At 39.5% G+C, this 26,682-nt stretch overlaps 1 protein-coding gene across 1 annotated transcript in view; it reads left to right on the top strand.

Annotated features, from left to right (window-relative positions):
• The first annotated feature begins 369 nt into the window (after positions 1 to 369).
• Positions 370 to 26,682, top strand: part of LOC306857754 (solute carrier family 2, facilitated glucose transporter member 4-like) — a 68,626-nt gene continuing 42,313 nt past the window's right edge. Inside the window, exons 1-4 of the mRNA XM_079397883.1 lie at positions 370 to 608; positions 2,397 to 2,495; positions 4,023 to 4,183; positions 5,040 to 5,164. Coding sequence (XP_079254009.1) covers positions 576 to 608; positions 2,397 to 2,495; positions 4,023 to 4,183; positions 5,040 to 5,164 — 418 coding nt within the window. The 5' untranslated portion in view covers positions 370 to 575. The remainder of the gene's footprint in view (positions 609 to 2,396; positions 2,496 to 4,022; positions 4,184 to 5,039; positions 5,165 to 26,682) is intronic.

Below are 26,682 nucleotides of genomic sequence, written 5' to 3'. Positions count from 1 at the left end.
AATACAGAATGTCTAACAGTGCATTAATGTTTAACTTTATTGTAATTAGTCTCAGTTCTACACAGAATGTAATGTGTCTTTCTCTTTAGGCCTGTGCAAAGACATAACAACTAATAAAACTGAACTAAAGCAAACTTCATGCAAGCCATGCTACTGTACCCTTACACTTTTACTCAATGACACATAAGGACGATTTGTGCGTCGACAAACCAACCTTGTAGAACTGGAGCTAATGGAAAGTCTAGTCACTGTTGCTATACTTTTCACATAGATGTAAACCCCTCCCCTCCGCCTCAGCCCAAACTTCAAAAATAAATGCGGGTGGAGAGTGTGTGAGCATGTGTCCCCATGCCCTCCTCTTCAAACCTCATGTGTCACAGAGGAAATTGTAGACACTGGAGTAACACTTGAGCTTAGATTCATATTCTATACTTTTTTTTTTTTTGGACTAGCTCTTGTCTATGTGTGTGTTTAAAAGGACCAATTAAATTCACAGATCAGTGCTTTGGAATAATACTGTTTGGAGAAGACTTGCGAGACAGGACCAAAACTTTGAGTCTCGCACGCTCAGCGTCATGCCGGCTGGGTTTCAGCAGCTGGGAGGGGAGGTAATGAAAAAATATATTATGTATTGTGTATGTTAGATAGTGTGATCTGCGATACACTCTGATGATGACTGTTTAACTTGACTCTTTAAAATATAAACATTTTAAACCCAATTTTTAATTGCTTATAATTAAAACAAAATAATTTTTATGTCTACAGTAATGGCTGTGCTGTTATTATTTGATTTAAAAACCTAAAATAATAGATTATGATAATGTGTCTGATTAAATATTACATTCACATTCAGATGTGCAGCTTCTGTCAGTTCTGGTAAGATGATAAAGTTGTTCCAAAATATTTTGATCCAGCGAGAATATTAAATGGCAATAAAGTCAAGATTGCAGTTGGAGGAAGTATGTAAATGATCACATGTTTCAAGGTCAAATCTTTGCTTTACATTACCTAGAGGTACTTAGTAAAAGCATTGCAGTCACACAGTGGACTTTAAATGATAAAGTGTAACTAGCTGAATACCAATACTTGTTGGTACCACACTTTGTGGTGTGATGACAGTAATCATGACCCTGAGACACCACTAATTGCCAACCTCAACAATATTGTTATTATGCCAGTATGTGTAAAGACCTCACTTTAACGTTTTCTATATATTTGCAAAAGTACAGTACACCTTTTCTTAAAACTTGTCTTGTAAACATTTACTGTATTTACAGGTTACTAAAGAAATATATGTTGCTTTTACATCTCAGATCAAAAAAAGAGTAGTTTTTAAACATTTATTTAGCTGAAACTGAAAAATAAAAATGCTTTGCAGACATACTGTCTCTCTTGACATTGTTTTTGTGTATCATTACAAAACACATTTTAGCCGAATCTCAAAATAGCTGTGTCATGCCAGCAAAAAAAGAAAATATATATATATATTTTTTTATATAGAATTCATTTAGATATGCACATTGTAAGATTTTTTGTTGTATATATATATATATATATATATATATAGCATTTGGTTAGAGAGGTGTGTTTAACACTTCTAATTAATAGTGTCAGCAGATATAAACAAGAAAGGGGCTTGCTTTGTGCTGCACTGCTGTCACTCAGGCAAAAGACAGGTGTGTGGCCCATACTGCTAATGCCACATGAACCACAAAGACATAAGAACAGGCTGAACTATTTACCTCTAAACACATGACAGACAGACAGAACAGATCAAAATCAGTATAAAGCTTAAAACTGCAATCCTTCATTAGAAATTAAGATAGAGTAATCAGATGCATATATTGCTTTCAACATTTCAAATGTTGAACATATTCCTGTAAAGACATTGTATTCAGGTTGAAGCAATTATGTCCCTGAGGGTCTGCATAACCATTCAGTTAACAATATCAACATCAATATCTCTCTTGCATGTTTATCTACAACAATTCTAAATATATATTTACATTTTAGTCCAATGTATAAATATAGAATTACAATATTTATCAATATAAAATACATATTCATAATAATAGATAGACAGGTCTGAGGATGACAATATTGCTGTAATAACATTTACTAACATTAAAATAAAAAATTATGTCTATTAATATTTAATGGGCCTGAGCTTTTTTTTATTTTTTATTTATTAACTAAGGTTACCAAAGATTAATAAATACTGTAGCATATCTATTGCTCATTTATAGTTAATGTCAGTTAATGCATTAATTGACATTAAATAATGGGACCTTACTGTAAAGTGTTACAGATTTGACCAACAGTGTGCAGATAAAATTGTTCTGTTTCAATGGACTTATGATATTGCAGTTATAAACATTGTAAATTTTGGTGTCCAGCAGAGAATAACTGGAACCCTTGCACTGTCAGTGTTTACTGCTGTTCTGGGTTCCCTTCAATTTGGCTACAACATTGGAGTCATCAATGCTCCACAGAAGGTAATAATTCATCTATACTTAAATCAGTTGCTCATAGATATTTTGGACATATTATAACTGTATTGTTAAAGCTTAATTTCGAAACAGCTGGATATGATGTTGTCTAAATTGTGAATATATTTATGAAATGTGACCTAATATTTAAAGCGCAGTCTTAGCTATATTATATAATATTTTAATATTCAGCTATGATCATTTCAAGTGCATCTACAGTCCCTCAAAATAATTTTTATACCATTTAAATCTTTTTTTTTTTTTAACTCCAATGTGTCATTATAAGCTTCCAAAGTGTGAAAACATTTGTTTACCTCTTACAATGTACAGCAAATCAAGAACATCTAATCCTTGAGTGTGCTTTGAGGGCACATGGGAGAGCGAAAATTTAGATGTGACATTTCCACAGATGAGACCAAAATAACATACAGCTTATACTTATGTTATTGTTTCATCTATTAAAGGTCACATTTTGGATATCTCTCTGTTCTTGTGCCAGGACTTGTGAATATATACTATGCTTTACCATCACAGCTATAAATTACATTTCAAATTCAAATTTATTTTAATTTGTAATAATATTCACAGTATTACAGTTTTTCTGTTGTTACAAAAAAAAAAACAGGAAAAAAAAGTCAGGAACACGCTGCACACAACCACTGCTTAACAAAACAAATTTATTTAGCTATAAAGAAAATAAAACATGTAATGTATTCAGTATAGATGATAGTCTGTATGTCGGCAAGTGTTTGTAAGTAATAACAACAATCCAAACAAACACCAATAGCAAAACTCAAAACCCAAACGCCCGATCTAGGGAGAGATTAATCAAAACGGGAACTCCTCCGGTGCGACGGCGATCTCCCATAACTTCCATATCCCATGAGTTCTCCGGCAGACTGGCATAAATGCTAACATACAACTATTCCGCACGCCATCGTTCCTACAAGTCCCTTTTGAAGCCTGTTGATTTAATCCAGGTGCAACACCTCATCAGCCAATCACCTGCAGACAGCCAGTCACCTGTAACTAGGGAATAGACACAGAGTGACTCACTGATACGTCACACTGTATTTTTGATCAATTAAATGTCACCTCAGTGATGGTAAAGCAAAAAATTCAAAAACATCTCTCAAAAATATTTTAAAAATCTTTCTGACCACAAACGTCTGAATAACAGTGTATGTAAACTCCAAATGTGCTCCAACTCTTTTGCCAATAAATTCAATGAGTTGTGAGTAATAAATTAGTAATTTTACAGCTCACAAATTGCATTGGTCTGTGCCTCAGATTCAGCACAGCTGAAGCCCTTTCTCCAGCTTTAGAAAACAATACTAGGCATTTGCATTCAAATGTGAAAAGAAAGATATTTTCTGTCATGAGGTTGAAAAGTAATATACAAAACATAAAATTAACTAATGCTGTAGCATAAGAATTTGAATGTGATATGGGGCTGAATATTTCCTAGGAGTGCTAATGTCTCATGTCACTCTCTTCTTGTCTTCCCTTGTTTCTCCATCTATCTGACCTCAGATCATTGAGCAACACATCAACTCAACATGGATGGAAAGATACGCAGAACCAATCCCTCTACAAACTCTGACATCTCTGTGGTCACTCTCTGTTGCCATCTTCTCCATTGGGGGCATGCTGTCCTCCTTCTCTGTGGGAATCCTCTCAGAGTTCTTTGGCAGGTCAGCTCTATATTGACTTTTTATTTTATATGAAACTGAATGTAACTAAAAACAAATAATGTTCGAACTTAAGATTGGAACGGTACTGGAATATTGTGGCACATCAATGATAATGATCAGTTTCGTAATAAATTGACTGATTGTAAAACCATTGTTAAAGCGCCATCAGCTTCATGTCAATAATATAATATTACAATACCTATTTTTATATATAGAGTAGTGATTAAATAAGAAGGAGAGTGGAAGAAAATAAAGAGGGAGTGAAGAAAAGCAGGAAAGGGATGGGAAAATGCAAACCATGGATGTGAGGAAAAATTTCAGCACTACTTGTGATAAGGAGATATTTTATTATAACAATACCAATGCATTTCGGCCTAAGAGCCTTCCTCAGTGTATGTAAACCATACCGAATGCAAACCATACCATCAAGTGAAAAAGTTTAAGAAAGGACTGGGTTATTGTTTATCTAATTAATCCAAAGTGATTTTAACTACTCTTACAACAGGGCAACTTTGTTGAAGGGCATAGTGGTGATACGGGCATTAATATCTCCAATTATGGGTTACAACAGCTATGTAGGTAATGATGACCTGCCATTAATATTTCATGGACAGAGATGGCCACAGTGCTTTCCTTTGTGATTGATTTTAGCTGGCATGCATAACATTGGGGTGGCACACCTGTACTCATCTAAAGAACATCAGAAAATATACTGTCAGCAGAGGTGACAAAATGACCTTTCAATATATGGAGGAAATTAATGGGATTTCTGTTCTGTTTCTTGAAATTGTCAAATCCAAAAGTTTAAATTTTGTTACATACAGGTACAATATTTGATGTTCTCTGTTTATGCTAGGAGGAAAGCAATGCTTATCAATAACATCCTTGCATTTATTGGTGGAGGCCTGATGGGAATGTCCAAAATCAGCAAGTCATTTGAAATGATGATTTTAGGACGCTTTACCATTGGGGCATATTGTGGTAAGCATGCACTCTTTTTCTTCCACATTACAAACAAGGTATCTAGGAAATATTAATGGTATTTAGGATATATTGTAGGATATACTAAAAGAGTACATTAAAGTTGATTTAATTACAGTTTATTCTTAAATATTCTTTCAGCTGAAATTATTCATTTAGTTTAATTTATTTTCAGTGATCAACTTTTTATTGTTATAGAATCTACATACAAAAATACAAATAAACATTTGAATCCTTTTCTGCCCATGTAACCCTCCCACATTATGTTGGCATTAGAGGAAGTGCACTGCCATGGTTCAAATCGAACTTATCTGACCGCCATCAATTCGTGGCAGTAAATGAAGAGGTATCATACTAGTCACAAGTGCAGTATGGAGTACCTCAAGGCTCAGTACTTGGCCCCTTACTTTTCACGCTTTAAATGTTACCCTTGGGAAATATCATTAGGAAACATGGTGTTAGCTTTCACTGTTATGCTGATGATACTCAGCTCTATATTTCTTCGCGACCTGATGAAACTTACCAATTTGCAAACCTAACAGAACGTATAGTTGATATCAAAAACTGGATGACTAGCAGTTTCTTACTGTTAAACTCTGAAAAAACAGAGGTGTTAATTATTGGACCAAAAACTGTTCCATGTAATAACCTAGATCACTGTCTAATACTTGATGGCTGCTCTGTAAATTCTTCGTCATCAGCTAGGAACCTAGGCATACTTTTTGATAGCAATCTTTCCTTCGAAAAACATGTTTCTAGCATAACTGGGCCCCAGTTAGTCAAGAATTTAAGACTATGTGCCATATTTCTTCAAAAATTCTTCCAATTGTCTATAAAACCTATGTTATTCTGCGGGCACTACTTAGAGCCATTGAGTGACGTCAGTCTGCTATGAATCTCATCACCCCAGTAAGCAGGGAGCGGACCAGAGCATATTACAGTGTCGGACATCATACTTGCAAGTTCACACACCTCTTTAACATTATTTTTAGTGATCTCTGACTGGCGAAGTCGAACATCATTAGCGCTGACGTGGATAACAATCTTACTGAATTTAAGTTTAGCATTAGCCAGCACTTTTAAATTTGCCAAGATGTCAGGTGCTCTGGCTCCTGCTAAACATTGGACTATGGTGGCTGGTGTCTCTATTTTCACATTCCGTACAATAAAATCGCCAATATCTAGAGCACTTTTGCAAAATGCAAAATAGCACAAACACAATATACAAAATAGACAATTCAGTATGTACAGATATGTTAGGTGCAAATTTGAAATGTAATAAGTATGTGTGTTAAATAAAAAATAAAAAGTATGATAGTGTTGTGTGTTTCATGTTTATGTCCTCATCGGGACAAGACCACAAGAACCAGATGAGTCCTTTGCACAATCTGCTGATTTAAACTGCTGATTTTGGAGAGGAGAATGACACTATTTCGACAAACTATTTCCCCGTCTAAATACTGTAAAGCTGATATAAAGCCACCCAGCTTTATATCAAGCCGATGTAAAGCTGCTTTGACACAATTTGCATTGTTAAAAGCGCTATACAAATAATATTGACTTGACTTGACTTGATAGTGTTGTGTGTTTCATGTTTATTGTTAAGAATTCAAAGGTTCATGATATGGATTGCCTGAGGGAAGAAACTGTTCCTATGTCTGGTCGCTCTGGTGCTCAGAGCTCTGTAGCGTCGACCAGACGGTAACAGTTCAAAGAGGGAGTGTGCTGGATTTGAGAGGTCCAGAGTGATTTTACCAGCCCTTTTGCTCACTCTGGATGAGTACAGTTCTTGGAGACTGGGGAGGGTTGTACCAATGATTCGCTTAGCAGTCCGGACTACCCTCCGGAGTCTTCTGAGGTCAGATTTGGTAGCTGAGCTGAACCAGACAGTTATTGAAGTGCAGAGGACGGATTTAATGATGGCGGAGTAGAACTGTTTCAGCAGCTCCTGTGGCAGGCTGAACTTCCTCAGCTCGTGAAGGAAGTAGAACCTCTGCCTTTTTGACAATAGAGTCAATGTGAATGTCCCACTTCAGGTCCTGAGAGATGGTGCTGCCCAGGAATCTGAATGACTCCACTGCAGTGCTGTTCATGATGGTGAGTGGGGGGAGTGCAGGGGGGTTTCTCCTGAAGTCCACTATCATCTCCACTGTTTTGAGCGTGTTGAGCTCCAGGTTGTTAAGTCTGCACCAGACAGCCAGCACCTTAACCTCCTGTCTGTAAGTATGATGAGACCGATCAGTGTGGTGTCATCTACAAACTTCAGGAGCTTGACAGAGGGGTCTTTAGCTGTGCAGTCGTTGGTGTAGAGGGAGAAGAGCAGTGGGGAGAGAGCACAGCCCTTAGGAGCTCCAGTGCTGATCGTACAGGTATTTTTTACAATGTATTTTCCCAGCCTCACTAGCTGCTGCCTGTCCCTTGTTATTTTTGAAGACCTGGCGCACATCATCTACTCTTATATGCAGTTCAGGTGTGGGGGAGAGGGGGGTTGCAGGAGGTGTGAATGGTGTTTTTTCAAATCTGCAGTACAACTCATTCAGATCGTCTGCCAGTTGTTGATTCTCCACAGTGGTGGGGGATGGTGCCTTGTAATATGTGATGTCTTTCAGACCTTTCCACACTGAAGCCGTGCCACTGGAAGAGAATTGTCTCCTTAGCTTATTGGAATAATTCCTCTTTGCCACTCTGATCTCATGTTCCAGTGTGTATTTGGCCTGTTTATACAAGACTCTGTCCCCTTTTCTGTAAGCATCTTCTTTGGCCTGACGGAGCTGTCTGAGTTTAGCAGTGAACTGTGGTTTGTCATTGTTATAAGTTAAATGAGTCCTGGTAGGAATGCACATATCCTCACCGAAACTGATATAAGATGTGTAGAATATCAGAGACTGAATCAGACAAATTTAAGATGCATCAGAACATTGAAACCTGAGAAGCTGAGATTCCAGAAAGAGGGGCCTCAAAGCTGTAACAGGACAACGTCATAAATCTGTCCAAATCATAGCGTCAACTAGTCCGAAGCAAGCAAACTAACCAGCAAGCCTCTGTCACAGAACAGCTTACAACCTTGAGACAAAAGAACACTTATTGATAATTCCAATTCAGGAAGGACACTGTCAAATTTGTTGCAAGTATTCAAGACTGATGGTCACATGTAAACCTGTGATAGAAAATTACGAGCTACAAACTCTCTTGGGAAGGTCTTCCCCCACCCATACAAGACAAAGACTTGAATTCCTTAGGAGATCTTTTAACCTCTCTCTGGTCGTCACAGAACATGCCTCTTATTATACATAGAACTACACACTAGAGACAATCTGTTCATGTGTACTAAAAATCATCTTAAAAGGACCTATGAGTTATTTCTTTGCATAGAAATAACCTATATTATGTTTGTAACCCACACATTAGATTATCATGTTTTAATCAAATATTATGTATGTTTTTTTTTATCACTATTTAATAGCTGAAGGATTCAGATGCATGTTTGGTATGTATGAGTGTTAAAAATCATGTTTTAAATGTTTCTTCCAATCAATTCTTTGTCAAACGCATCATAGTCTTGTTATAGAAATCATGTCCAAAAGTATACTTTGCAAGAGCCTGTAAAATTTGGACCATGTGACTGATAACATGTTGATTTATGATGGAAGGAACACTCCTAGCTAAGATAATAGCCTATCTAATTGGTCAAGACACCAGAGGGGATGTGTCCAGAAGCGAAGTTTAAAAACTCAGGATACCATCAAACTCTCTCTTCTCTCTCCTTTTTGCTTCTCTTTTGCAACCGTTTTGACGCTGCTCTTTGAGCGTGCTCTGGCCCACGTGCCAGCTGCTACCATAATGAGAATAAAACCACCTAGTCTCGTTACATCCTTTTATTCTTATTATTTTACTTTAGTTTATTTTCTTTCCGTGGAGTTTCGTGTTCGAGTTTCGTGTTCGAGTTTGCTGCAAAGTTCAGCTCCGACTGCACCCGCTTCAAACTTCAACCAGACGCTTTGGTGTGGCTCCGGGCCTGGCTCCTCCTCCGTCTGACCAGGTTCTGCAACCAGCACTCCAGACAGTGCGGTACTGGCAACTGCCCCTGTGCGTTGCTGCATTCGCCCACCCTTAAGGCAGGCCATCTTTGTCTGATGGATCTTCAGACCTGTCACATTTTTGCAAACCTTGCCACAGATACATACTGTGCTCATTGTCGATTGTCCGTTTTCTTGGGTCATAGCCTGAAAGTCTGACCGATTGGGATTCTCATTCTCCCCCCCTCTCGGGAATCCCTGGGGGTATTTTTCAGAAGGGTTTTTTGTAGCTTACTTGGGTGCTCCTTCACAGCCTTACTGCCCCGGGTGCCGTCTTTCCGCGCTGTCAGCTGTCACTCCAGCCGTTGCCATACTATTCATGGGTGTCATCCAGACTTTCCCAGAAGTCACTGGCTGAGCCAGAAGTGATGGTTCTAACATACACCGTCTGGTGCTACTTGGACATGTCATCAGTGATGATGATACATACAGGTACATCTAAAAAAATTAGAATATTGTGAAAAAGGTCAATATTTTTTGTCCTTCATTTCAGAAAGTGAAACCCATATATTATATAGATACATTACACATAGAGTGAAATATTTCAAGCCTTTATTTCTTGAAATTTTGATGATTTTGGCTTACAGATAATGAAAATCCAATATTCAGTGTCTCGGAAAAGTAGAATATTACATAAGATCAATTAAAAAAGGATATTTTAAACAGAAATGTCAGGCTTCTGAAAAGTATGTTAATTTCTATGCACCCAGTACTTGGTTGGGCCTCCTTTTGCATGAATTACTGCATCAATGCTGCGTGCCATGGAGGCAGTCAGCCTGTGGCACTGCTCAGGTGTAATGGAAGCCCAGGTTGCTTTGATAGCGGCCTTCAGGTCATCTGCATTGTTGGGTCTGGTGTCTCTCATCTTCCTCTTGACAATACCCAATAGATTCTCTATGGGGTTCAGGTCAGGCGAGTTTGCTGGCCAATCAAGCACAGTAACACCATAGTCATTGAACCAGCTTTTGGTACCTTTGGCAGTGTGGGCAGGTGCCAAGTCCTGCTGGAAAATGAAATCAGTATTTCCATAAAGCTTGTCAGCAGAAGAAAGCATGAAATGCCCTAAAAGTTCCTGGTAGATGGCTGCATTGACTGTAGACTTCAGAAAACACAGTGGACCAACACCAGCAGATGATATGGCAGCCCAAGTCATCACTGACTGTGGAAACCTCACACTGGACTTCAAACCACATGGATTCTGTGCCTCTCCACTCTTCCTCCAGACACTGGGACCTTGATTTCCAAATGAAATGCAAAATTTACTTTAATCTGAAAAGAGGACTTTGGAACAGCAACAGTCCAGTTCTTTTTCTCCACAGCCCAGGTAAGACGCTTCTGACGTTGTCTCTGGTTCAGAAGTGGCTTGATAGCCCTTTTCCTGAAGACATCTGTGCGTGGTGACTCTTGATGCACTGACTCCAGCTTCAGTCCACTCCTTGTGAGGCTCTCCCAAGTGTTTGAATCAGCTTTGCTTGACAGTATTCTCAAGCTTGCGGTCATCCCTGTTGCTTGTGCACCTTTTCCTACCCAAATTCTTCCTTCCAGTCAACTTTGCATTTAATATGCTTTGATACAGCACTCTGTAAACAACCACACCTTTCAGTAATGACCCTCTGTGACTTACCCTCTTTGTGGAGGGGCGTCAATGTTCATCTTCTGGATCATTGCCATCCTACCATCCAGCCAAAATACTGTATGTTTATGCAAAGATAATTTGTTTTATTCTTTGTATTTTGTAAAAATCATGTTTTAAATGTTTCTTCCAATCAATTCTTTGTCAAACGCATCATAGTCTTGTTATAGTCTTGTTTCGTGTTCGAGTTTGCTGCAAAGTTCAGCTCCGACTGCACCCGCTTCAAACTTCAACCCATACGCAGTCAAGACCTTGGTTGGATGGGTAATCAATGGGCCGTTAAGAGGAGGGGATTCTAGTGAAAGCAATGATTGTCTATCTGCTACCACAAATAGAATCTCGGTAGAAAAACTTGAAATGTCATTTGAGGACAAACGGTTTCTGAAAATTGCAAACGAGTCAATCTCACTTTCAGATGGGCACTACACACTTAACTTACCCTTTAGAAAAGATGATGTAATAATGCCCAACAGTCGTCATATGGCCATGCAACGTCTTCTGAGCCTGAAAAGGAAGTTCAAGAGAAATGAGTCATTCCATAATGAGTACACATCTTTTCTCAGTGACATGATGGATAAGGGATATGCTGAGGTGGTCCCACAGGAAGAGGTAGATCAAGTGGAAGGAAGAATCTGGTATATTCCTCATCATGCAGTTTACCACCCCAAAAGTGGTGTTTGACTGTGGTGCAGCATTTCAAGGTGTGTCCTTGAACACAGAACTTTTGCAAGGGCCTGATCTTACCAACTCACTGGTTGGAGTCCTGCTCAGATTTCGCCAAGAATGCGAAATCTCATTCGCAATGATGGCGGATATAAAATCTATGTACTATCAAGTAAGGGTCCCAAGGTCAGATGTTAACTTTCTGCGCTTTTTATGGTGGCCAAAAGGGGACATTGAACAAAATTCAAAAGATTGCATGCTTGTGCACCTTTTTGGTGCAGTCTCTTCTCCCAGCTGTGCAAGCTTTGCTTTGCTTTGCGAAGAACAGTGGAAGACAATAGTCACATGAGACCACAAGTAACTGAAACAGTAATTCATAATTTTTATGTTGATGATTGTCTAGTGTCTGTGCCTACAGTACAGGAAGCAGTGCAACTGAGATCTGACCTGGTGGATTTGTGCAACATGGGAGGATTTCAACTCACCAAATTGGTGAGCAACAGTAGAACTGTCCTATCTTCAATTGAAGAGGAACAAAGAGTGACAGACATTAGGTCCCTGGATTTAGACAATGACAAACTGCCAACTGAACATGCATTAGGACTTCAATGGAATGTAGAAGATGACACTTTTAGATTTAACATCAGAGTCACAGAAAAACCACACACCCGCAGAGGAATTATATCTATGGTGAGCTCTGTGTTCGATCCTCTTGGCATTTTAGCACCCCTCACTCTTCCAGTTAAACAATTGTTACAGCAGCTGTGTAAAGAAGGCTATGGATGGGAAGAGCCAATACCATCTTCTCAGTCTAAACAATGGCTAAATTGGATTCATGACCTTCCCAAGCTAACAGCTTTCAGTGTACCGCGCTGTCAGAAACCCAATGAATTTGGAAAGCCACAGTCATTCCAATTGCATCATTTTGCTGATGCCAGTGAACTTGGATATGGAACTGTAAGTTACATCAGAATGACCAATGAGCAAGGTAACATTCATGTCTCTTTTATGATTGGAAAAGCAAGGGTTGCTCCTTTAAAGCAGATGACGATTCCACGGCTTGAATTAGCAGCAGCTGTGGTTTCTGTCAAAGTGGACAAGATGCTCAGGTCAGAGTTGCAACTCCCCCTGAAGGACTCCTTATTTTGGACAGACAGTCAGGCAGTATTAAAATACATAGCCAATGACAAGGCAAGATTCTACACTTATGTTGCTATGTTGCTAATAGAGTATCATTCATAAGAGACAACATCAGCGCACACCAGTGGAGGTATGTAACCGGTAAGAACAATCCGGCCGATGATGCATCCAGGGGGGTGAGTATACCAATGTTTCTGGAAAATAAACGGTGGATGTGTGGACCTGAATTTCTCTGGGAACCAGAACACAGCTGGCCTGTGGAAGGGTACGAGCAAGAGTCCCTTACACAAAGGTTGTACTGTCGTGTGTAACATTGTAACTCAAGATCAACAGAATCCTACTTATAAACTTCTTTCTTATTTCTCAGACTGGCGTAGGTTATTGAAAGCAGTTGCCTGGTATCAAAAATTTGGAGATGTCCTGTCAATTTTTGCTGCTAAAAGGAAAGAACTTGAGGTTAACATCTGCACTCGTGCACACCATCAGAAAGTGACCTCCCAGCTGCATGTCCTCAAAGCAACACTTAGTGGTCAGCACTTATCCACAAAAGATCTTGGGAGAGCAGAAAAGGCTGTTGTAGCTTTTACTCAAAGGCAGGCTTTCCCAAAGGAGATTGCAAAGTTAAAAACTCCTCCACACAATGTTCAAAGAAAAAGTACCATCTACAAGCTAGATCCATTCTTACAAAATGGATTACTGAGAGTAGGAGGTCGACTGTCAAATGCAGCAATGTCTGAGAGCATGAAGCATCCTATCATTCTTCCGAAAGAATCTCATATCGCCAATCTGTTGCTTCGCCACATTCATGAAAAGTATGGACATTGTGGAAGGAATTACATTCTTGCCCAGTTGCGTAGAAAATATTGGATCATTAGTGGCAACACTGTAGCAAGAAAAGTTATTTCTAAATGTGTGACATGCAGACGTTTGAAAGGCAAAACGGAGGAACAAAAGATGTCAAATTTGCCGCAAGAAAGAACCCAACCTGATCTGCCACCGTTCACAAACGTTGGAATGGACTATTTCGGTCCAATAGAAACTAAAAGAGGAAGAAATTTTGTCAAAAAATATGGTGTCCTTTTTACGTGTTATTTGCCTATTTGCCTATTTACAGGGCAGTTCATCTTGAAATGGCTACCTCCCTTGACACTGACTCCTGTATCCATGCCTTAAGAAGATTTGTATGTAGGAGAGGACAGGTAAAACACATCTGGTCAGACAATGGAACTAATCTAGTTGGTGCTTATAGAGAACTTAAAAAGGCCTTTACCAATTTAAACAGTGGTAAAATCCAAAATGCCATGCTCCAAAGAGGAATTGGCTGGAGTTTCAACCCACCAGGGGCGTCTCACCATGGTGGCATGTGGGAAAGACTTATCAGGTCTGTAAGATGGATTCTGAATTCTCTTTTACACCAACAAGTTGTAGATGATGAAGGTCTCCAGACATTATTCTGTGAAGTTGAGGCAATTCTTAACAACCGCCCAATCACCACTGTATCATCTGATCCTTTTGACATGGAGGCTCTTACCCCTAATCACATTCTCTTGAATAATTCTCAACCTGTTTTACCTCCTGGTGAGTTTTCCAGATATGACTCATACACCAGACGCCGGTGGAGACAAGTACAGTATTTGGCAAATGTGTTCTGGAGGAGATGGACACAAGAGTATGTAACAGTTATGCAAGAGAGACAGAAGTGGTCTAAGGCAAGAACAAATCTCAAAGTTGGAGATATTGTTGTAGTGGTTGACCCTACCTCTCCACGCTCATCATGGCCACTTGCAAGAATAGTGGAAACAAAACCAGACTTAAATGGTATGGTTCGGTCAGTCAAACTGCAAACAAAGACAAGTGTCTTGGAGCGACCAATCACAAAGCTGTGCTTACTAATGGAAGAAGAAAATCAACAGTAATCATGCCAAAGGAAAGTAATTTCTTTATTATTATTATTATTATTATTATTATTATTAGAATATTGGGATATGTAGGAGCCAAAATACTGTATGTTTATGCAAAGATAATTTGTTTTATTCTTTGTATTTCTATGTGTTATTTAAGTTGACTCCATCTAGTGGCTCAGGTGGAGATGCAAGGCCTCTGAGATAAAAGACCGGTGATGTCACCTGAGGGTGTGGCTAAACAGGAAGTGACAGTCTTTGACCTTGCGGTCTGACTCCATGCATTGACTCCAATCTACAGTACTTTAAATCTTTGCAATCCTTTACTCTATTGAGGTTTTGTTTTTCATTTTGTTTCTTTTTGTTTAATTGCAATAAATGCTTCATCAATTTTGGACCAGTCAACTATGTGGATCCAATCATTAATCCTGTAAATAGCAAAGTGATAATTACTGGTAGCATTAACTTACATATTGGTCCAAATACAAAGTTAAAGAATTAGCAACCTAATAATGTGATAGAATGATATTAAATCGTGCTTTAATGCCATCTGATATCTCTCATAGTTTTTGTGTTAACCTATATTCCTTCCATCAGCATCCTAAAGCTGGAATGAAAATTCAACTAATTGTCCAGTTTTACATACAATCTTTTCCTAACATTCTATCTACAGCCATCCTGTTTTCAAAATGCATACCATAATTATTTTATACTTTTTCATATTCAAAATCTTGTTTTCAAACAATGGGAAAATTAAAAATGTAATACCCCATTGTAAATTACTATAACAGACCTTTTACAGAGTCAGTTCTTAATATTATCTCCTGCTAGATTTCAGGTAATTAAAGTGATATTGCATTGTGATATTCCTTTCTCAGACAGAATTGTTTTAAAATTACTCTATGAAAATGGCATTACATGGCATTAAATCTTTAATTACCCACTTCTCTATAATCTTATTCTCCAGAGTCAACCAATGGACACAACTCTCTCTTTTTGTTTTTAAACTAAGTCAATTTGGAACTATTTACGAATAGCTCATAATGGATCTGTTGATCCAGATCATCAAATCTGTAACTACATTGCAAACTAAGAAAGCGTTTCAAAAAGTTGTTGTATGAGCAATTCTTTTGTTCTGCTGGGATGTAACTGTCCAGATTCATATTTCTGGTTTAACATGTTTGGGTCACATTTCATTTAGTCTAAGTTTTAGCTTTAGGACCCCTACATAATTTGGTTTTATTCACAATTTGAGCTAGACTAAATCAAAAGTGTCGTTAGCAATGTATCAGACATTTGGGTGTGCTATGTAGCCATGTAACCAATCAATAATCTGGAAAAAAATGTGTTTTCCTCTCACAAATCAATGTCTATTTGCAGGTTGTATTATAATCTCACAACTTAAGACAGTTCTTACAAACACGGTTGTCCTTCTCGTGACCCATAGCATTACATTTTCAGAATTAGCCAAATTTCCTTTGCCTACATTGCAAGCTTCAATCAGATTGTACGAGAATATTCGGTCCTGGTCAGGCGAAGTGACATAACACATTCCCACTGAAATATGAAATAATGCTTTCATCTTAACTATCATTACGTCTTTTCCTCAATACTATGTTTAGGTACTAACCGACATAACAGCCATAAAAGACTATGATACATATATATTAGTTTAATATAAGTAGGAAAACTGTGATTCTACTTAGGGTCTTTTACCAATCACAAAATTCCATTCAGTATGAATTTTCCACTATTACTGGAATTAAAACCATATGACCTGATATCATTGTGGAAACTAATATGAGAGAAAGAAAATACCTGTCACAAATCAAGACAGAGAACTACTGCTGCAGCTATTAAAACTGTAGTATCTGTATTAGGATCTTAAAACCCTCAAATTTCTTCAATGACAGTGCTTATATTTTATATTATTTTACAATAATGTACTTAATGAAAATTTACAACATTACATCATTAAGAATTTTCCCTTTTTGTTTTACATTTACCTGAAATGTATTCAAGTCGATTGATAACTAATCAAATCATGAGACCCATATTAATACTCAGCCCTATTTTGAGCAAATCTAATAAAATCATCAAAGACATCGCAAATGAATTATTCTGCTAAGCAAAACCATTAGTTGGTTCACATCTTCCTGGTGCTGATCTTCTCATTAACCTCACTAGTATTCCATCTTCACCAGGATGACTCTTTGCAAGCCGTTGCAATGGGCTTTCCCTCGCTGGCAAGGAAGGGGCATTACTAGCACGCCCTTGATTCCATTAGTTTCTGCAGTATGGGGGTGCTGAGGCTGGTTGGTGTAGTTTAAGTTGAGGCTTGGACTCAGATGTTACACTCTCCATCCATTTAGCTGATCACTGCAAAATCCTTCCCCAAGATCATAGCACATTTGCTGGTCATTAATGGTGGTATCTGGCATTGATGGAGCTGTGGTCACCTGTGAATGAAAACCTTAAGTATGTTTTGTTAGTCAACAACACGGAATAACTCATCTGTTTATCTGGCCAGTCATCCTTTTGGACCTGTGGAAATGTCATGTGGGTTGAGGGCTGTCCTGGCACCTTTTTTTGGGGGCACAATGTAAATGCTGTCGTATTTTCATTGTCATCAATATAATTAGCAAGGCTTAAACCATTTTCTATCATGTACTATTTGGTTTGTATCATCTTTATCATGATTTTTATTCTCTTTATTCAACTTGTGAATAATAGGCACAATGGAATTTAAATTTAGCCAATTTGACTCTGTTTTCTCCTTGTTTCTCTGGAGAACTGGGACCTATTTTCACCAGATAATTTCTTGAGCACACTTCACTCAGTTGCAAAGCCCTTTTTACCTGGAAAACACTCAACCCTCTCATGTTAAGATGAACAAGGCAATATGTTATATATTTGACACAATACGTCACAGAAGCAGTCCAATTAAGTCCATCATGACATTCTGAAATGTTAAAAAGGAAAGTTAGGTGTGGGGTAGAGAGAGCAAACTTGCTTGCTTTGGCATCCCATGTTATGCGCTGCGCATACTGACCAGGATACTTAATCCAATTAGTCCATGTCCAATATTTTACCCTGTGGGCCCACTTGATACATTTTACAACAGCTGTTTGATGGAATTATTTATTTGGCTTAGTGTATTACCCGATATCATAATTACATACAAACAACCTTTCACACACTCTCACACTTTCACCCCCAACCTTGTGCCCTATTTACATTTCTATACAAGAGAACTCTGCATAGTCAGTAATCTATTTATTTATTATTATTTTTATTTTATTTTTTACCCGTAGTTGGTTAATGTAATAGCCCTCACTATTCGAAATCCAGCCCAGATTTAACCCTTTCAGTGGTGAGTTTTAAATATTCTAGCGGTCACCCCAGAGTGAGTTTTTTTTAAGGTGACCTTTATTTTAGAACGTTTGCCCTGACTTTTTCCATGGCTTCGCGTCATGATGGTCACGTGACACACCGCGACCACAAGAACACTGTATGATAGGTGGATCGCTTTTATTTATTTTTTCCGAGTGTGTTTTGTCGTTAAAACACCTTTATAAATGATCTTGATCGTGATCTGTAACGTGAGATGGGCATCGCCATGTTTGTTCGCGCCGCAGTTCAGAGTCCTGTCGGTCAGATTTACAGCACATGAATTCATAAATTTCTCCCGAAATACATGCAAGTAAGTGGTCAGTGAACTGAGAGAAGAATAGAGTGAACTTTATTGTTACTTGTATCTGATATGAATAAAACACATCGTCAAATTAAATTTAAATGTATTGTTATTGTTGCTTCCATAGACATCTGTGTGTATTTTACAAGCTCTAAATGCATTGTTTTACTAGTACTTATGTGTATTTAAATGTCTGAAACATAAAATATGCATTATGTGGTTAAGAACACTGCATAGTTGTGATATGACAAGCACAGTGCAGGTCTCTCTCTGCCAGAAAACGCGCGAAAGCGCAGTTTGAATTTGGCAATTAGGCGACGTCACCGAAAGTTCTAAATCCCATATGTGGGACTGTACTCCCAGGGGCACGAAAATAAAAATCCCATATGTGGGACCGTACCGCTCAAAAGGTTAACTGTTTGGTGAATCAAACTCCCACAATATGTAAATGAATGTGCGTTCCCTTCCTTCAGAAGTACAGTAAGGCTGGAATGGTACCTATTAAAGCAGATTCAGAAGTTTAGTTTAACAGAGAATGCAAAGAACTGCTGTGAGACCAGTAAGTAACTGAAATGAATCACAATAATATTATAATTAACACAATTTGAAGCAGTCTCTGTAGTGATCCTGGAATATGCAGCACCTGTGCCCCAATGGGAGGGGATTCAAGTCCTTCTGTGTGGATCGTCAGTCAGTTGATCTCCTCATGCTGTTGCATTGGATTGTCAGCCAGTGGTGGCACTCAAAGGCCTGGTGTTGTTGTCTGTGGCCTGTTTTCCTGCCACTTCCACTTCTTTTCTTAGGAAAAGTCTCAAGTGAAAATTTAAACTTTTCCTGCATTGAACCAGTTTGACTCCATGTCCTCAAAAGTGTCAACTTCCTCTTTCAGGAGGAGAGCTGAAGGCCTATCAGCCACTTCCTCTTCTCTCAGCAGCAGTATCGACACATAAGATGGCGCCGCACATGGCAGACACAGTGCTTAGATCTCCAATGTTTGTACTGTTTTTGTTAGTTTTTCCTGTTTTTTTGTTTTTCAAACACGATCAGCTTTACCAGGAATGAACTGCTGAACGTTCGGCAGAACACACCACAAAATCTTTTACCCTATTTTGATTATTCGGACGTTTTGCTGAACGTTGTATTTGGTGGAGCAGCAGCACTGATCAAACGCTTCAGGAAGCGAGCTGGCGTGCTTGTGAAGCTCAGACAGTGCGGATTTCGAATACTGTTGCCTAGCATCCATCTGGCGAAACTTTGCTTTCTAGCCAAGAAAAAGTACTTCAGCTCTCCTGGACAAACAAAGATTTTTCAAACTCTGCTGCTCTGTGTTCCACGGAAACCTGGTTGAATGATGCCATTCCAGACTCGTTACACCTGCAGGGCTTTCAGCTGTTTAGAGAAGATCGCAATGCAGAATCAACGGGGAAATCGCACGGCGTCAGGACATGCTCTTACATCAATGAAAGGTGGTGTACAGATGTGCCTGTGTTAAAGAAGATGTGCTGTCCAGACCAGTGGGGATTTCTTTAAGACTGCAAGGGAAGCTCGGCTTCCCCTATAATGTCAAAAAATTCATGGTCAAATATGTACTATTGTGTTAACATTTCACTGATTAAAAATGCGTTAGAACACGCTCATCTCAGAGACGAGTTCGTTCAGAATCAGCTACATACAGCAGGTCGGCTGACTCGATTTCTTTCTCATACATTCCTGTAGTGTCACAGTGTATTTCCCGGTTGAAGCCTAGCATCCATTGACTTCAATGGGGCTGCTTTGAACAGTTTTTTTATGTGCTTCAAAACTAGACGGTCATTGGATAAATGCTGTGATTATGTCCCGCCCCCGGACGCTCAGCGTCTCTGGGGGTGAATGGAGGAGTGGGCGGGGCTGGACTCCGGGCTTCTGCGTGATGATTGGAAGGTCTGTCGAAAGACTGCATCTCCTTTTGATTGACAGCGATTTTGTCCTATAAGAAGTCATTGAAGCTATTCGAGCTCAGTCCCATAGCGGATTTTTGCAAGTGTAGTCGAAAGACAAACTGCTGCAACCTATTTCTTGGTACTTGCTTGGCGAAATTGCCAGTTTTCATCATAACAGGAGAAAGCTGTGTGATTACTTGGTGTTCCTTAACCCACCAGTGCGGGCTGTGTCGTTTTTTCTTTGACGAGAAACTAACTAAAATACTCCACGAGTTTTGATCTTACAGATGAGAGTAAGGTATGATTTGAAACTGCAAAGGGTCTACTTTTAGTTGTGTATAGTCATAATAACAACAAAACAATGTGCTTTTAAAAAATAGAGAAAGTAAACGGGGTGCGTTCTCTGCTGTCTCTGTCACATCTCTTCACAGAAACGTAAATAAAACAACACGAATCTCTGTGAATACTCGCCTCAAATACATGAGAAATATATGTATAGAAATCTTGAAATATCTACTTTTAAATGAAGTCACGTCCAAAACAAATATTCTATGTTAAAGTAATCCGTATGAAACCAACACAATGTCCAGTTTTCCCGTCTCAACTCATTATATCTAATGCTGTCACGCCCATATCGCCTCCGCGTAAAGAAACAAGTTCATCTCGGATCTGCTGAGAGAAATAACCCAGAATTTCAAAATGTGTTGTTGTTTTTTCCCCTTCAGAGCACATAAACAATATACACTATGAAAATGCCAGGTTCAAAAGCTTGGAGACCGTATATATAGAAATTAAAACTTTTATTTAGCACACGTGATGATAAAGACATCATGTTACAAACGATGCTGTTCTTCTGAACTTTCTATTCATAAAAAAAAAAATCTTCTTAGCTCTTTTCAACAACAATAATAATAAGAATAATAATATTTTTTTAGCAGCAAATCAGAATAGAATGATTTCTGAAGCATCATGTGACTGGAGTAATGATGCTAAAAATCAGCTTTGAAAGACAGTTTTGATTGTTCCTAACAAAATGTTTAACTGAACTCACAAGTGAATTGGATTGTCAAGTGAAATGTACTGTGAGTTATTTTGTGTGATAGCTAAATATATTCTTAATAAACTACAAAAAAAATATATTATTTTGTCCTCATATTCCTTCTTGTAACTCTTCCCTCTCAGTCACATACTTGACTAAATGGTTCATTATGAAGCTCATTGTGCAGGCCTTTGTCTTCTCAGGTGTGAATGTGAAGGTTGACGCCTTCTCGCATAGACCCTTTTTACTCAAAAAGTGTCTTAGGAAATTTAAATCAATATATTGTTTTCTGTGAGCAAATAAACAAGATGATTTTCACGTTATTTTGAAGCAAAAATTCCAGGCTACAAGATTCAGTTCTCAGAAGTCTTGTGAACAAATGTTCTGTATGTGTTTTATGGCCTTATTTCAGTGACTTCAAAATTTTTGTTTTTCACTAACTATTCTGTTCTCACCATTGCGTCACTTTAGCAAAGGGTTAACAGATAGTGAACAAAGAAAACTCCAGAAAGCAGTCTTGTGACCTTGGTGACTTTACTGGTTATTTTCAACTATAAAACTACAAACAAAGAAGAAAATTATGTTTAAGCATTACATTTATATCTATGACATATACAGTTAAACAATACAATGTACATAGTTTCTTCACAACATTACTTTAGCTTGTATATACTATAAATATATGCATTTGTGTTAAACAAAGAGAAACCTAACGTTCCCTTAAACAGTTAGCATGTAGCATTAATTATTAAAGCAATTCATTTCCCACAATAAATGCAGTATCAATCAATTATTCCAACAATTAAACAACTCCTTATGGACATCAGTATGTATTAACACAAATATGGCACTTACGGACATATATATCCAAAGCTCAAACGAAGAAATCACCCACTCAAAGTACATTGCGTTTTAGACGATCTTCACTGAGAGAAAACGAAAGTAAAAAGTAAACATGTCACGGGTAGTACCTTAAATGTCCAGTAGGTGGCGGGTCAAAAACACAAAGATATATGCAACAGCACACTCCCCGCCTGGTATAATAACTTTTATACCACTATTGAACCTTCTATGACTTTCCAGGCAGGAGTAGTATCACCTCTGAGATGGGCCTCAGATATACCTTTGCAGATCCTTCTTTAATTATCTTTACCTCTACCTTCCTCACTCCATTATCGCTGCTGGGTATGGTTTTCACAATAAGCCCAATAGGCCACTCATTGCGTTTCGCATTAGAATCCTTAAGCAAGACGACATCTCCTTCTTGAAGGTTTCGTTTTTCTGCCGTCCACTTTCTCCGTACTTGCAATGTTGCAAGATAGTCTCTCTTCCATGCCTTCCAGAAAGCATCAGCCAGACATTGAACCTGTCTCCATTCTTTCTTGTAGAGGTCCTTCATGTCAAAGTCTCCAAGAGGTGCCGGTAGAGTACTGGCCTTTTGTGTGAGTAGCATTGAAGGAGACAGAATTTCCAATGTGTTGGGATCAGAAGAAATAGGAAGTAAAGGTCTAGCATTCATTATTGCCATGACTTCAGACATGAGAATAGTCAAGACTTCATGGGTAAGACGGGAAAGATGGGTTTTTAGCAACAGTGCATCAAGAATGCGTCGCGCAGTGTTGATCATCCTTTCCCAAGCCCCTCCCATATGGGAAGAGTGGGGAGCGTTAAATGACCATGTACAGCCTTGCTCCTGCAAGTACACCTTGAGCTCTGGATCATCAGTATTGATATTCAGTTCTCGACAGGCCCCAATGAAATTTGTTCCTCTGTCGGATCTAAAGTGTTTGACCAGTCCGCGAACTGCCAGGAACCGTCTGAGGGCATTAATGAAGCTAGAAGTTGACATGGACTCGATGACCTCCAAATGGACAGCTCGTGTACTTAAGCAGGAAAAGATGACAACCCATCTTTTGCTGTCAGCACTTCCCCCTCTGGTACGGCGTGACGTTATGCTCCATGGCCCAAACACATCTAGGCCCACGTGAGTGAATGGTGGATCTACTGCCACTCTATCCATGGGTAGTTCTGACATTCTTTGTTCTTCGAGTCTTCCTCTTAACTTCCTGCAAGTAACACACTGATGAATCACACTGTTAATTAGCTTTGTTCCTTTTACAATCCAGAGACCTGCCGATCGTAGTGCTCCAGCGGTCAGATGACGTCCTTGGTGTGCCCCCGATCATGGTAGTACCTGACCAATAATGTTGCTACATGTTGTCTTGCTGGGATTATTAACGGGTGTTTCTCCTGTTCTGACAGGTCCGCTGACTGCAAGCGGCCTCCAACTCGAATCAGTCCTTCTCCATCTACAAAGGGAGCTAGTTCCTTCAGAGAGCTTCGTTGTAAGATTTCTTCTCCCTTCCTCAAGCATTTGAGTTCATCTTTATAGTGTTCTTGCTGCACACACCGTACGATAATAGTTTTTGCTTGTGTGATCTCAGACTGGAGACTTTTTTGGCACCAGTGCCAGCCTTTGCAATCCCCTGTATGTTTCTTTTCATAAAGTGATTTTGCAACATGGACAAGCTTTGCTATGCTTCTTACAAGGGAACTCCACTCTGAGAAACGCTCAAAACGGTGTGATCCTAGAGACTGTTCTGTCACATCAGTGACCAATGTTACCACTTGAGGACGGATCTCCTGATCCCTCTCTGGCTCTACAAGCCCGAACGGTTTATCCTTAGCCGTTTCCTCAAGAAAAGGCTGTCGTAGGAATTCTGGACCAGAGAACCAATCAGTGTGAGGAAGGGTGGTTGCTGGAATAAATCTAGTACCAAGATCTGCTGGGTTCAGGTCAGAACCAACATGATACCACTGTTCTGGTTTGGTGGAACTTCTGATTTGTGCCACTCGGTTTGCAACATACACATAGAATCGCCGAGATGTATTGTGGATGTACCCTAACACAATTTTACTGTCAGTGTAGAATTTTACTGCAGACAGTTCCAGATCCAATTCTTCTGTAATCAATTCTGCTAGCTCAACAGCTAGAACTGCTGCACACAGCTCCAGCCGCGGCACTGTGTGAGCCGGGTATGGTGCCAACTTTGATTTAGCCATGATAAACCCAACATGACACTGACCATCCATAGTGACAACTCTGAGATAGGCAACCGCTGCTATGGCCACTATGGAAGCATCAGAAAATATGATCACATCTTTCTTGGAAGCACAGGACATAGAGACTGGTACATAGGGTCTGTGAATCTGGACTTCTCTGAGATCGGTTAAAGAATCTGTCCATGCCTTCCATTGGGCCTCCTTATCCGGTGGGAGTGGTGTGTCCCAGTCAAACTGGTCTGAAGACAGCTCTCTTACTAAGGACTTACCCTGCATGGTAACAGGAGCAACAAATCCCAAAGGATCGTAGAGACTGTTAACTGTTGAAAGTATGCCCCGTCGAGTGAATGGTCTAACATCTGGAGATACTTGGAACGTGAAACAATCTGTCTCTAAACTCCAACTCACCCCTAAGCTTCGTTGGAGAGGCAGAGGATCGACACTTAAATCCAGATCCTTCAGGTCATTTGCCCTATCAGATGAAGGGAATGCTTCCATGACTTGATGGTTATTTGAAGAAATCTTGTGAAGCTTTATGTTTGATTCAGCCAACATGTTTTTGGTGTTTTCCAGGAGACTGATGGCTTCGGCTGCACTGGAAACAGAGATCAGGCCGTCGTCCACGTAAAAATTTCTATGGACAAACTGTTTGGCTTCTCTACCATATTCCTCTTCTCCAAAATCCGCTGCCCGTCTTATCCCGAAGATTGCTACAGCTGGAGATGGGCTGTTCCCAAAAACATGTACAGTCATTCTGTACTCTGTGATTTCTTTGGAGAGATCGTTATCCTTGAACCACAAGAACCTCAGAAAGTTTTGGTGATCTTCTCGGACCTTGAAGCAGTAGAACATCTGTTCCACGTCAGCTGTGACTGCAACTTGTTCCTTACGAAAACGCATCAGGACCCCAAGTAGCCTGTTGTTTAGATCTGGTCCACGAAGAAGAGTGTCGTTCAAAGAGATTCCTTCACACTGAGCACTAGAATCGAAGACGACCCTAATCTTCCCAGGTTTCATGGGGTGGTATACACCAAATATTGGTAAATACCAGCACTCTTCATCAGACTGACATGGTAGAGCTAGCTCTGCGTGTTTGTTGATGAACATATTTTGCATAAACTCCACAAAGTGTTTGGCCATTTCAGGTTTCCTTTGTAAGGTGCGTTGCAGAACATTAAGACGCTTCATTGCTTGGTCTCGGTTGTTCGGTAATGGGTTGTGAGGTAAACGGAACGGCAAGGGAGCTACCCAGTGGTTTGAATCATCCATGTACATTTCTCTGTTCATAATATCAAGGAAGATGCCATCTTCAACAGACAGCGAAAGCTTGTCATCACTGGGAGTCTTTTGAAACACATTGTTTCCTAAGTGATCTGCACAAGAGCTTGTGACTGGATAGCAAGGTAGAGTCGACTGGTATCGACAAATGGGAGTGCAAAACTGTTCTTTGACCTGAATTCCTTTAGAACAGGATGGGAAAAAAGAAGTGCGTCCATTTTGCAGTATGTTTGTCCTGAAAACATTTGCTGTCTCAGACTTGTGCACTCCTCTCATACACACTTCTCCCATGATGACCCAGCCTAAATCCAGGCGTTGAGCATATGGCGTTACCAGGTCCATTACACTGTTCTCGAACCTTATGGACACTTAGAATGTCCCTACCTAAAAGGAGAAGAATGGGAGCGCTTGCGTCAAAGGGTGGTAACTTGTCAGCCACTGGCTTGAGATGAGAGAAGTACCTTGCTATTTCAGGTGTTGGAATTTCGTCTCTATCTTCAGGCAACATATTACATTCTAAGAGCATTGGAAGTGACACCTGGGTTTCCCCATCAAGTGACCTAACAATGAAATTGTTCGCTCTTCTTCCCATTGCCTTTGCTGTTCCTGCACATGTGCGTAAAGTATAGGGGTACGAATCTCCATTGATACCAAACAGCTTGAAAAAGGCAGACTTTGCTAAAGACCGGTTACTTTGTTCATCCAGAACAACATATATTCTCTCAGCTTGTTCAGGACAATCAGATGGAAAAACGTCAACCAAACAGATTTTCGAGCATGATTTAGGTCTAGGAGCTTTACCACAAATTTCTGTGCACTTGGAGGTAACTTCGGAAGATATATCTCCTTCGGACTCCCCGCCTTGCTCTTGCTCTGTCACTAGAGCTCCCTCTGCCCATGGAGCAGGCCCTGGGTGCATTGCGGAGATATGGCGCTCACTGTTACACTCTCGACATTTAACCGCTGCCTCACACTCTTTTGCCATGTGTTTATTGGAACCGCAAAACCCGAAGCAGATAGACAAATCTTTGAGGTAGGTTTTTCTTTCATCCAGTGGCTTTACTCGAAATCCACGGTATTTCGACAATGGATGCGGCTTGTTGTGAATTGGA

The sequence above is a fragment of the Barbus barbus genome (genome assembly GCF_936440315.1).
Source record: "Barbus barbus genome assembly, chromosome: 1".
NCBI lineage: Eukaryota > Metazoa > Chordata > Actinopteri > Cypriniformes > Cyprinidae > Barbus > Barbus barbus.
The sequence above is the reverse complement of the archived record's forward strand: the minus strand, read 5'-3'. Positions and strand labels throughout refer to the sequence as shown.